Source organism: Perca fluviatilis, chromosome 23 (genome assembly GCF_010015445.1).
Source record: "Perca fluviatilis chromosome 23, GENO_Pfluv_1.0, whole genome shotgun sequence".
NCBI lineage: Eukaryota > Metazoa > Chordata > Actinopteri > Perciformes > Percidae > Perca > Perca fluviatilis.
The window spans coordinates 3,475,661-3,488,558 of record NC_053134.1 but is presented as its reverse complement, the minus strand read 5'-3'; the positions used below and the strand labels follow the sequence as shown (position 1 = coordinate 3,488,558).

General features: G+C 43.1%; 1 protein-coding gene across 4 annotated transcripts in view; it reads right to left on the bottom strand.

The window, feature by feature from the left end:
• Positions 1 to 12,898, bottom strand: part of shank3b (SH3 and multiple ankyrin repeat domains 3b) — a 79,932-nt gene that overhangs the window by 11,736 nt on the left and 55,298 nt on the right. For 2 of the 4 annotated variants that reach the window (XM_039792204.1, XM_039792207.1), the window contains exons 15-22: positions 11,551 to 11,664; positions 11,325 to 11,400; positions 9,432 to 9,514; positions 7,536 to 7,660; positions 4,704 to 4,836; positions 728 to 808; positions 604 to 621; positions 75 to 205 (exon numbers count right to left, since the gene is read on the bottom strand). In XM_039792204.1, coding sequence (XP_039648138.1) covers positions 75 to 205; positions 604 to 621; positions 728 to 808; positions 4,704 to 4,836; positions 7,536 to 7,660; positions 9,432 to 9,514; positions 11,325 to 11,400; positions 11,551 to 11,664 — 761 coding nt within the window. The remainder of the gene's footprint in view (positions 1 to 74; positions 206 to 603; positions 622 to 727; positions 809 to 4,703; positions 4,837 to 7,535; positions 7,661 to 9,431; positions 9,515 to 11,324; positions 11,401 to 11,550; positions 11,665 to 12,898) is intronic. The other 2 variants (XM_039792205.1, XM_039792206.1) reach the window with 1 other exon arrangement.

Genomic DNA, 12,898 nt, shown 5'->3' with positions numbered 1-12,898 from the left:
TCGGTCTTATTTTAGGATCGTTACTGCCCTTTTAATACTTGTCTACTGTGTGAGGTACTCTAACGTAGTCTTACGTTAATCTCTGCCTGCGTGATTCGCCGGCTGGTCGGTCTCTGTTTCACCGTCGCCGCTCTGAAGTCGTCTGACGGACGGGCCCTTAGAACTACTTCCTGTTGACCCCCGGCCAACATCTCATCCAGTTTCTCTGGAGGGAGGAGACATGATTAAAAAAAACAAAAAACAAGATAAACCAACAACAAAAAACATAGTGATTCACAGAATGATGACATCACAACACGACCACAACAACAACAACAACATGACATCACAACGTGAGTCAGCAGGGCCGTAGCCAAGATTTTAGAAATGCTGAGGTAGCTTTTTTTTTAACTGCAGATGGAAAAAGTATTTTTCAAGGTCCGTTTCTGACTCGGTGTGCAAGGAGGACCTTTTAGGGTTAGCGACGGCCCTGGCTGTGACATCACTGACACATTACATGACATCATGCCATGAGAGCAACATTATTGCCACCGCAGTGTTACATCACAACAACAAATAAAAGACACAAAAGCCACAACTATGACGTCATCAGATGTGACTCACCGAAGCGTCTCCTCCTGGCTGCAGACAGAACACAGGTCAACAACACACACTCCTACAGTTTGACTCAACTCTGAAGTGTGTGTGCGTGAGTGTGTGTGTGTGTGTGTGTGTGTGTGTGTGTTACCTATGTCCTCCAGGTCAGCGGTCATGGACTTGGATCGGAGTGTCAACGAGGTGCTGGGGGCTCGTTTTGGAGGGGGAGGAGCTACAAGCCAAGACGAGAGCCAATCAGAGCACGGTTAGTGAGCGAAAACGAAAAAAACACTGAAACACTGAACTTTACGTGAAGCTTCCTGCTTTTTGTGACAATTACACAGACTGCAGTAAATATTAAAGTCCCCCTCGTGACACATTTTAAAGTAACGTAGACTAACGGTGTTCTGTACAGTTGACCTTTTACTGACGCTCGCTAAATAAATACTTCCAGGTCATGAATAAAAAATATATCTACTTTTCATCTTCATTTTTTCCTCTCGCATCCCCGAACACCCGCATTTATTTTCTGTGTGAATCCAGCGAGTTTGATTGATGGGCCCACAGCGCTTGACAATGGAGGGTGACAACAGCTTCTGAGGGGAAGATGACTAGAGCAGCGAAAAAGTACAATTAAACGTAATCTATGCTTCTCATAGTACTGTTGTCTGTATGAAGTGATTATTATGTCATCAAAAGTTGTTAAATACCACCATTTGTTGAATAAATGCTTAACATTAATACCCGGCAATGACGGGCTTGGCGCCATTGTTGCTGTGCGGCCGGAGCAGCAGGTCTTTTTACATGTCATCCTGCGCGCAGTTAGCCTGGTTGACCCCAGACCCTTCTCAGTTGTAACTGAGAGTGGGGGGTCTGGGGAAGCTTCATTCACAGTTCATTTCCAAAGGGGTGTCACCAACGGACGACGCTCAAAATGCCTCTGGGCCAGAGCTGGCCCGACCCATAAGCGAACTAAGCGTCTGCTTAGGGCCCCGCGGCTACAAGAGGGGCCCCCAAGAGTGCTTGAAATGTCCCACAATAGAGCTCATAACAGAGCCGGTCTATTTAAAGATAGCGTTGCTGCTAATAGGTCTCACATTAGTCTTTAAATGCGTATTTGTACATTATGAGTGCTTAAACTAATATTTACAATACACAAGTTGGTTTAGTGCCAAGTGCAGTGGCAACATGTTACAATGTGGAGAGTCCCCCAAACCAAATCCTGTTTAAGGCCCCCAAAAGTCTTGGGCCGGCCCTGCTCTGGGCGCAATTGGATAGTCCTTCAACCAATCAGACCAACGATCTGGGTGACGCTGCGCTTCGGTGGCCGCCATGTTGAATGTAAACAAGAAGCTCATCATCGTGTAAAGCCCGCCTCACCGGTTGTGACTGGTGTAGAGCCCGCCTCAACGGTTGTGATTGGTGTAGAGCCCGCCTCAACGGTTGTGATTGGTGTAGAGCCCGCCTCAACGGTTGTGATTGGTGTAGAGCCCGCCTCAACGGTTGTGATTGGTGTAAAGCCCGCCTCAACGGTTGTGATTGGTGTAAAGCCCCTCAACGGTTGTGATTGGTGTAAAGCCCGCCTCAACGGTTGTGACTGGTGTAGAGCCCCTCAACGGTTGTGATTGGTGTAAAGCCCGCCTCAACGGTTGTGATTGGTGTAGAGCCCGCCTCAACGGTTGTGATTGGTGTAAAGCCCGCCTCACGGTTGTGATTGGTGTAAAGCCGCCTCAACGGTTGTGATTGGTGTAGAGCCCGCCTCAACGGTTGTGATTGGTGTAGAGCCCTCCTCAACGGTTGTGATTGGTGTAAAGCCCGCCTCAACGGTTGTGATTGGTGTAAAGCCCGCCTCAACGGTTGTGATTGGTGTAAAGCCCGCCTCAACGGTTGTGATTGGTGTAGAGCCCGCCTCAACGGTTGTGATTGGTGTAAAGCCCGCCTCAACGGTTGTGATTGGTGTAGAGCCCGCCTCAACGGTTGTGATTGGTGTAGAGCCCGCCTCAACGGTTGTGATTGGTGTAAAGCCCGCCTCAACGGTTGTGATTGGTGTAAAGCCGCCTCAACGGTTGTGATTGGTGTAGAGCCCGCCTCAACGGTTGTGATTGGTGTAGAGCCCTCCTCAACGGTTGTGATTGGTGTAAAGCCCGCCTCAACGGTTGTGATTGGTGTAAAGCCCGCCTCAACGGTTGTGATTGGTGTAAAGCCCGCCTCAACGGTTGTGATTGGTGTAGAGCCCGCCTCAACGGTTGTGATTGGTGTAAAGCCCGCCTCAACGGTTGTGATTGGTGTAGAGCCCGCCTCAACGGTTGTGATTGGTGTAGAGCCCGCCTCAACGGTTGTGATTGGTGCCTCGATTTGGAAAAATTGGAAATGGGCTCGAATGGGCTCTTGGCCAGACTGACTTGCAGAGCAAATCTCAAATTTGCCAGAAGTTCGTCAGGGTTTTCCCAGGCTAGCGCACAGTGATTATGCTAATGGTATGTGACGTATGAAAACCTGGCTGTCATTGGTACACTGCAGTTCAAAGGCGGAAATGCTCGGCAACTGCTCATTTCTAGAGCTGCAAAGATTAATCGATTAGTTGTCAACTATTAAATGAATCACCAACTATTTTTAATAATCGATTAATCAGTTTAAGTAAAACTTCTCTGATGTCAGCGTGTTAAATATGAATATTGTTCTAGTGTCGTCTCTCCTCTGGGACAGTAAACTGAGGGCTAGATTTATCAAGCCGTTTGCACCTGTTTCCAGGCGCTAATTGGTCGCAAAGACGGATGTAACCGATGCGGGCTATTTACAAACAGGGCGCACTTGGGTAAAATCGCAGATTGTCTGCCACATGAGCGAGAAGAGACAAGTTGCGCTTTCAATATGCGTTCGTGGGAGGGTCGTGGGGAAAGTGGGAGTTCCACCCAAAAAGGTGGGAGGATAAGCGCTAAGTGCCCCTAATTATATATTCCGTGGTATTTACAAAGACTGTCAGTAAGAGCGCGCCTCTATTCTGCGGGGGAAATTCTCCGCCTCTTAAAGCAGGTCTAAACCAGCCGCAGTCCAGTTTCCTCGTAGACCTTTATGCCGCTGGTGAAATGGCAACAGCAATTTGAGCAAGACGAAGACATAGGCGAGACTGAAAATATTTTTAACACAAGAATCACACTTTGTCAGTGAACACAACATCATTTAGCGTTCCAGATCAAGCAGCCATAATATTATAATAATAATAATAATAATATAACATAGTAATATTAGAGTTACTGGAAGAAATCAAAGATGAAATTGAATCTCCGACTCAGCGTTCACATCCCATTCCAGCAGTTGTTAAACTCCTCGCTACATTACAGATATCGGCATCAGGATCATTTCAAACAGTCATAGCATCAGCAGTGGGAATATCTCAGTCTGCACTCAGCCGTATCATAGCAACAGTACCGCTTTGCTACAGCGCAATCTACGGTCTAGTGGGCGGAGAAAGACGCTGATTGCCTGATGGGCGTCAGGGTTGATAAATACTACGCAAAATGTGGAAGCATAGCGTGCGCTATTACCGATCTCGCATAAACAGACGCAGCGCAAACTGCGCTAGTGTTAGTAAATTAAGCCCTGAATATCTTTGATTTGGGGACACAACAAGACATTTGAGGACGTCATCTTGGGCTTTTTGGGAAACACAGATCGACATTTTTCACCGTTTTATGACATTTTAGAAACCAAACAATTTTCAGCCCAAGTTATTTCGCTCATGGTGTGTAGAAAACACATTTGAGATGTTAAACAAGGTTAAAAACTTGCTCGGGCATCGGTGTAACAGAATACAAAATAATGATACAAGAATTAAATAAAGAAAACAGGAGAATTAATAATGAGGGTTCAACTTTGGGTTCAACTTTGGGGGAGGGTTGAGATTTCAAAAAATTGAAATTTTGAACGTCAAACACTTAATTTTCCTGCATTCTGGTGAATCTTTCTGCATGAATTTATGGTGCAAGTGTCTTTAATTATGGAAAGGAAATTATAATAGTTTTTTTGGGAGGGTTGCACTGGCCAGTTTTGATTATTGGGGGAGGGTTGTAACCCCCAATCCCCCCCTGTAAGTTACGCCTATGAGCAAATGAAACATTGAGTTGTACCTTTCTTCCTGATCAGGTTGGATTCAGATTTCCTAGAAACGGATACGACCTTCATCAGCAGTCGACTGCCGCCCTGTCGGATCAGAGAGACGACCTGCCGGTGACCCACCTTCACCACGTCGGCCCCGTTCACCTGGACGACACACACACACACACACACACACACACACACACACACACACACACACACACACACACACACACACACACACACACACACACACACACACACACACAGAGACAGGTGTGTCACACAGGCACAGCAGCAGAGATCTAATGATGCCACACATTTATTTATTTACTTTTTTGAATCCTGCCAGTTTTATTGTAACAGACCTGATACATTGAAGATATGTACAGTTCTTCCAGCTAAATGTGTGTATGCTTCCATCTTTCATATGTTTTTATGATCCGTTTTTGTCACACAGAATTTTTCCTCCATGCACCGAGAAGTATAGGCACTGATACAAGTCACGGCACGAAAATCATCATAATTATCAATTAATGGAGGGGAAATGAAGACTTCATGTTTTTACTAGTTCTTACAGAGACTTGTGCACTCACATCTTGCATCTTCCTTTGGATCATCTTTAACTATTTCAAAGTGCAAACACACTTTGGATTTTCTTTTCCCAGACATTTTCTGTAGAAGGTTTAAATCCCTGCCGCCAAGATGCTCCTACATCGGTCACAGATCATGGGAAGTGAAACTTAAATCTGACATAGGTAGGGCTGCACAATTAATTGCAATTTTATCGAAATCGCAATATGGACTAGTGCAATATCCAAATATTGCAATATTTGTTAAAGGCAAAATATGTGTCAAACCGTTCTGAATGAAGTATTGTGGTGCTGCAGAGACGTCCTGGGCCTACAAATCGTATCCTACAGAAAACATCTTTGTTTGGTACAGATCCTCTATCATGCTGTAATCATTTTATTTTTGAAGATTTAATATTAGTCAATGAAAATGAGAATAATGATACAAACATGATCATTCCCTTCAATATCGTGAATCATATCGCAATCGCAATATCAGTCAAAATAATTAGATATTTTCCTAATATCGTGCAGCCCTAGTCATAGGAGCAGGTTGGATTTATTCACGCACTTTAAAAAGATTTATTAAAAGCTGCTTTCTTGTCACTACTACTTGGTCAGGGGATCTCGACATAGTGATAGAGACAGATAGAGGTTTGGCAAATCAGCTTTGCAACGTGTCCACACATCACCTATTTGTGCTCGTCATGGAGTCATACAGCGTAAAATAGTTCATAGAGTCCAAAAGTAAACTGGCTCGCATCTACCCTGACATTGATCCAAATTGTCATAAATGTCACGAAGGACCAGCTGATCTGACCCACATGCTTTGGTCTTGTCCCGCTCTATCGGTGTTTTGGAAATGGGTATTTGACTCACTTTCGGCCATCACATCTGTTAGTATCCACCCGTCACCCTGACCGGCTTGTTTGGTGTCCTGCCAACTGACCACCCACTGCCATCCTATCAGGCTGAATTTGTTGCTTTTCTTACACCATTTGCGAGGCGTGTGTTCTTTATTTAGTGGAAGAGTCCCTATCCTCCCTTCCACACCCACTGGATAAAGGATGCCCTTTATTTTATGAAATTAGAGAAAATAAAACACTTCCTTCGTGGCTCCACTATTACATTTTCTAAAATCTGGCTACTTCTTTTAGAACACGTCAGGTCCCTGCAGCTAGATATTGTCCCCATGGTTGGTGCACCCCACGACACTGCGCCAACATCATAAACCCTCTAGGCTAACCCTGCTTACTTTGTTCCAGCAGCACTCAGTGTTTAGTATGTAGCACTCAGTGTGTTTAGTACGTAGCACTCAGTGTGTTTAGTACGTAGCACTCAGTGTGTTTAGTTCGTAGCACTCAGTGTGTTTAGTACGTAGCATTTAGTACGTAGCATTTAGTACGTAGCACTCAGTGTGTTTAGTACGTAGCACTCAGTGTGTTTAGTACGTAGCATTTAGTACGTAGCATTTAGTACGTAGCACTCAGTGTGTTTAGTACGTAGCACTCAGTGTGTTTAGTACGTAGCATTTAGTACGTAGCACTCAGTGTGTTTAGTACGTAGCACTCAGTGTGTTTAGTACGTAGCATTTAGTACATAGCACTCAGTACGTAGCACTCAGTGTGTTTAGTATGTAGCATTTAGTACGTAGCACTCAGTGTGTTTAGTACGTAGCATTTAGTACGTAGCACTCAGTGTGTTTAGTACGTAGCATTTAGTACGTAGCACTCAGTGTGTTTAGTACGTAGCACTCAGTGTGTTTAGTACGTAGCATTTAGTACATAGCACTCAGTACGTAGCACCCGTGGTGTTTAGTACTGTAGCATTTAGTACGTAGCACTCAGTGTGTTTTAGTAAGTAGCATTTAGCAGGTAACTCAGTGGTGTTAGTACGTAGCACTCAGTGTGTTTAGTACGTAGCATTTAGTACATAGCACTCAGTACGTAGCACTCAGTGTGTTTAGTATGTAGCATTTAGTACGTAGCACTCAGTGTGTTTAGTACGTAGCATTTAGTACGTAGCACTCAGTGTGTTTAGTATGTAGCATTTAGTACGTAGCACTCAGTGTGTTTAGTACGTAGCATTTAGTACGTAGCACTCAGTGTGTTTAGTATGTAGCATTTAGTACGTAGCACTCAGTGTGTTTAGTATGTAGCACTTAGTGTGTTTAGTACGTAGCACTCAGTGTGTTTAGTACGTAGCACTCAGTGTGTTTAGTACGTAGCACTCAGTGTGCGTAGTAGGTAGCACTGTGTTTAGTACATAGCATGCTTAGTAGGTAGCACGTACCTCTATGAGGAAGTCTCCAGTGCGTAGCCCGGCCCTCCAGGCCACGCCCCCCTGGTCCACTGACTCCAGGTACTGCAGGGCGGGGAACGCCGGGGTGGGGGCGAACTCCTCGATGGGGGTCTCGGCTTGAAGAAGAGGCAGAGAGAAAGAAGATGGGGAGGCGGGAAACATGTTTACATGGCTGAACGTGTAACTTTTAAGGCCTCCAAACAGGTGATTAGGGTTGGGCATCGTTTGGCTTTTAACAATTCCGATTCTTTCTTTCGAATCCGTTTTTTACCGAATTTCGATTCCGATTATTTGAGGGGTGGAGTCACATGCTTATTTCACAGATACGAGGAAAATGTTATTTTGATTCATTGGTGATTCACAGTCTTTCTGGGTGTTTTTTCAACGTAAAATAAAGCCACACTAGAGCGCCGCTAACTGCGCTCCATGGCTGCAACACAACAAGCGCCTGGAAGTACAGGTCGCTACGGAAACCGGTTCAGCATCGGAATCGCAAAAATCCAAACGGTACCCAACCATAGAGTCTCTACCCACCTTTAAAACCTCCCTCAAAACACACCTATTCCGAAAAGCCTACCCCACATGACTCCACTCTCCATCTAAATCATGGATAGATTGCCTTCTTTTAATTTTCTATCTCAATCTTTTTAATGTGTTTGCTTTAATTTAATTATATTTGCCTTTTTAACTGTATTTTTGCTTTAACTGTAAGGCGTCCTTGAGAGCTATGAAAGGCCATAAGTAAAATGTATTATTATTATTATTATATTATTATCATTTTCTGCTACTTTATACTTCTCCACTACATCTCAGAGAGAAATATTGTACTTGTTAATGCACTACATTTATCTGACAGCTTTAGTTACTAGTTACTTTTCAGATTACAGTTCTGCATAATTAGGACTTTTACTTTGATTTTGAATGCATTTTTTTATACTGTTGTAGTGCTACAAAATGATCTGATAAACAATCTTTTGCTACAACAAAGTATTATGTATTTGCTACAGATTCACACTTTCCTTTGCAGCAGCAGCTGAGGCTCATGGGAACTGTAGTTGAAAGTAAAAAGCTGTGAACAATAACCCACAGGACTGTTAGATTATCCGGGGGACTGCTTTTCTATGTTGAGACAATTAAAGTATTTCTATTTTTTTTGCCTAGGTAAAAGATCTGAGTACTTCCTCCACCGCTGCATGGTAGGATGGGGATTGTAGTCTTTTAAGGATAAGACTCAGGGGACTACACAGAGACACAGCGAGGAGTTTTAAAGCTCACTGCTCTTCCTCTGAAGACATCCCTCTGTTTTAAATATCTTTTTCTTTTCTTTCCCAACACCTCCAAACACCCACCGCTCCTCCATCCATCCCTCCATCCACTACTCCATCCATCCCTCCCTCCCTCCATCCATCCATCCCTCCCTCCATCATCCTTCCATCCCTCCATCCATCCATCCCTCCCTCCATCCATCATCTATCCATTCATCCATCCATCCCTCCATCCATCATCTATCCATTCATCCATCCATCTCTCCATCCATCATCTATCCATTCATCCATCCATCATCTATCCATCATCCCTCCCTCCATCATCTATCCATCATCCATCCCTCCATCCATCATCTATCCATCCATCCCTTCATCCATCCCTCCATCCATCATCTATCCATTCATCCATCCATCCCTCCATCCATCATCTATCCATCCCTCCATCCATAATCCATCCCTCCCTCCCTCCCTCCATCCATCATCTATCCATCCATCCCTCCATCCATCCATCCCTCCCTCCCTCCCTCCATCATCCATCCATCATCCATCCCTCCATCCATCCATCCCTCCATCCATCCATCCATCCATCCATCCATCCATCCCTCTATCCCTCTGTTTCTACCTTTAGCTCCTCTGAGGACGAAGCCGAATCCCTCGCTCTCTCTCTTCTGCAGCACGGCCGTCTTCTCCTCGATCACGTAGTCACTAACAGACGACACACACACACACACACACACACACACACACACACACACACACACACACACACACACACACACACACACACACACACACACACACACACACACACACACACACACACACACACACACAACACACACACACACACACACACAGACACACACACAGACACACACACACACACACACACACACACAACACACACACACACACACACGACACACACAAATACACACACAGCACACACACACACACACACACACACACACACACACACACACACACACACACACACACACACACACACACACACACACACACACACACACACACACACACACACAACACACAGTCACACAACAACACACAGTCACACAACAACACACAGTCACACAACAACACACACACACACACACCACAACACACACACACCACACACAACACCACCACACACACACACACACACACACACACACACAGTCACACACACACACAGACACACACACACACACACACACACACACACACACACACACACACACACACACACACACACACACACACACACACACACACACAGATGACAGATATTCATCACAACACGTTCACCTTTTCTGTTACTTAAATTAAAGTACAGCAAAATATAAATGATTAATTACACAAAAAGTTGAACTCATTTAAAGTATTGTGTTTATATATAAACTTTATTGCAGACACAGGTCTATATAACACATAATACAATATACATAGTATATATAGTAGTTTGTCATTGTTGCTTTTTGTATATATTTATTTAAACTAGCTGTTTACTTCTCTTCATTGTGCTTATTTTGAGCTGCATGTTTATTTCTATCTTCCTGTTAATTGTTCTGTGATATTCTTGGCCAATATGATTATTTGACCTAGTGTTTTACATGTATTTTATGTTGTTGTATTACCAGAAGCTTTCCTAAAATGACTTAACCCTCCTTTTGTCTTCCCCGTCGACCTGCAACTTTTTAGTTTTTTTGGGTCAAAATGTTAAAAAAAAATCCAACATTTTCCGGTCGTCTTTTTCGACACTTTTGTCACTTTTTTCGAAGTTTCTGACAATATCTTTCTGCGCTTTTTTGACGTTTTTTTAAGCTTTTCCCATGTTTTTGTCACTTTTTTTCAAATTTGTTGTCACTTCCGACATTTTGGTCACTTTTCTGGCAATTGTGTCATTTCTTTCCAAGTTTTTTGTCACTTTTCCTGACGTTCTTGAAGATTTTTCAAAACAAAGTTTTTCAACATTCTTTAATCAGTTTTTCTTGACATGCTGTAAAATTGAATAAAACACCCAAAGTCAATGAAAGTAGTGAACTGATCATTTATTTAACTTGTGAAGAGCGTTGTAGGGAACCATCCACATTATTTTGTTTTAAAATTTGATTAAAAGAAACCCAAGTTTCTGATAGAGAAACTTTTTGAGGACAAGAGGAGCGTTAGTGTTTTATTGCTAATCTATAATAGTTTGACTTGGCAACATAAATAATCATTTTAGTTGCTAATTATTAGAGATGTTCCGATATGTTCTGATAATGCAAATGGCCTGAGCGTGAACGAGCGTGGTGGTTAAGAACTGGACAGGTGGGATTAATCAGGATTGATTACCTACTGATGTGCGTACGATTGGCTCGTTCATGTTTGATAAATACAGATTTTAAGCACATACGAAATTTCATTCGTGAGACAAAATGTTGAACCTTTTCTAAGCACTGTTGATAAATGAGGCCCCTGGAGGGGCAGTATCAGCTCACTGCATGCAGGAGGTGTAATGATGCAGTATTACCTGTAGGAGGTGTAGTTGTCGTAGGATCCTACAGTATAATGTCTGAACAGTCTCTTTGTGCGGTCCTCCCTCGTCTCTGAAACATACATGGACATATTTCATATAGGACAGTACATAAACATAGTTTAATGTCATATATGGAATATCTATATATATGTAAAGGGTGCTGCTATAATTATTCATTTCATATATATATATATACAGTATATTTATTAGCAGTATTTACCCAGTCGTGGGTCGTATTGTCTCATCTGGACTTCTTCAATACAGTCAGCAGGAAACCAACCAGTTCTTCCTTTAACGTTTCCTTCCCAGAATCCTCCTTCCCCGATAGACAGAACTGTAGATCCACAACACACAGAGCATTACAGGTCTACCACAGATATATCTACAGATAGGTCACTGACGTGACGCCTACATTTTCCGTCTGACTGCATTTTCTTCAGTTCAAATAAAAAAGGTTTAAATGCAACAACATAAAAAAAAAAATATATATATATATATATATATATATATATATATATATATATATATATATATATGTAGTAGCTCTCCCATATATTTATTCACTTTAACATTTCAAAAACCATTCGTTATTTGTAATTTTTCTGGTATGTAAAGTGTCAAAATATGATGTGGTTCGACATCTTGAAATTACCCTAAATCTATTCAAATGTATTTTTTTTATCAAAGTGTTTTACAATCCAATCCAATTCAACTTTATTTGTAAAGCACATTTAAAAGAACCAGGGTGACCAAAGGGCTGGACATTGACATGATTTAGGACAGATTACAAACACACAAAACGAACATTTAAAATAAGTGATGAAAATGCAGAACAGGGTTTCCCGCAGCACTTTGCAGCTTAGGGGGGCCGCCTTAACTATCGGCAGGTCGGTACTACCGAGGACGGATTCACTTTAAATCAAACGGTGCCAAATTTCGGTACCCGAGAGCGCATAACTGCAAGCTTATCTGACGTCTCTGCATCTTGACAAGGAGTGGAGCTCCGACTGCCGACACACACACACACACACACACACACACACACACACACACACACACACACAGAGCTGTGGTGTCGACGGAGCGAAACCACGTTGTTAAAGTCACAGTGAGTCACTGCAATGCCGGTAAAGCGGTTGCAAGTGTTTTTACACTTTTCAAAACTCCACGCAGACAGCGTATATAACGGTGAGGTGAAAGTCACGGTGTGGGTTAACGTTAGACTTCCTCTGTTACAGGCAGGCACCACTGTGTTCACTATGCCCTGTTCACTAACTGACAGGCAAACCCCACCATACCACCTTAACTAACAAAGTTAGTTAAGGTTAGTTAAAGGTATTGTGGAGGATTTTCTTTTTCCGGGTGGATCATCAAGACTATTGGTCCTCCTAGTTGTCAATCATTCTGGCGCTATGTTTACGTAAGGACGTCGTACGTGCTCGTCCCGAGGGTAGTTTTCGCTTTCTGCGCATGAATACTTTCAGGTGTATATGTGTGGTGAGCTACGAGTGTCTACGAATTGTATGACAAGAAGAGAAAGGCCTCTGAAGAAAGAAACAAGACCGGAG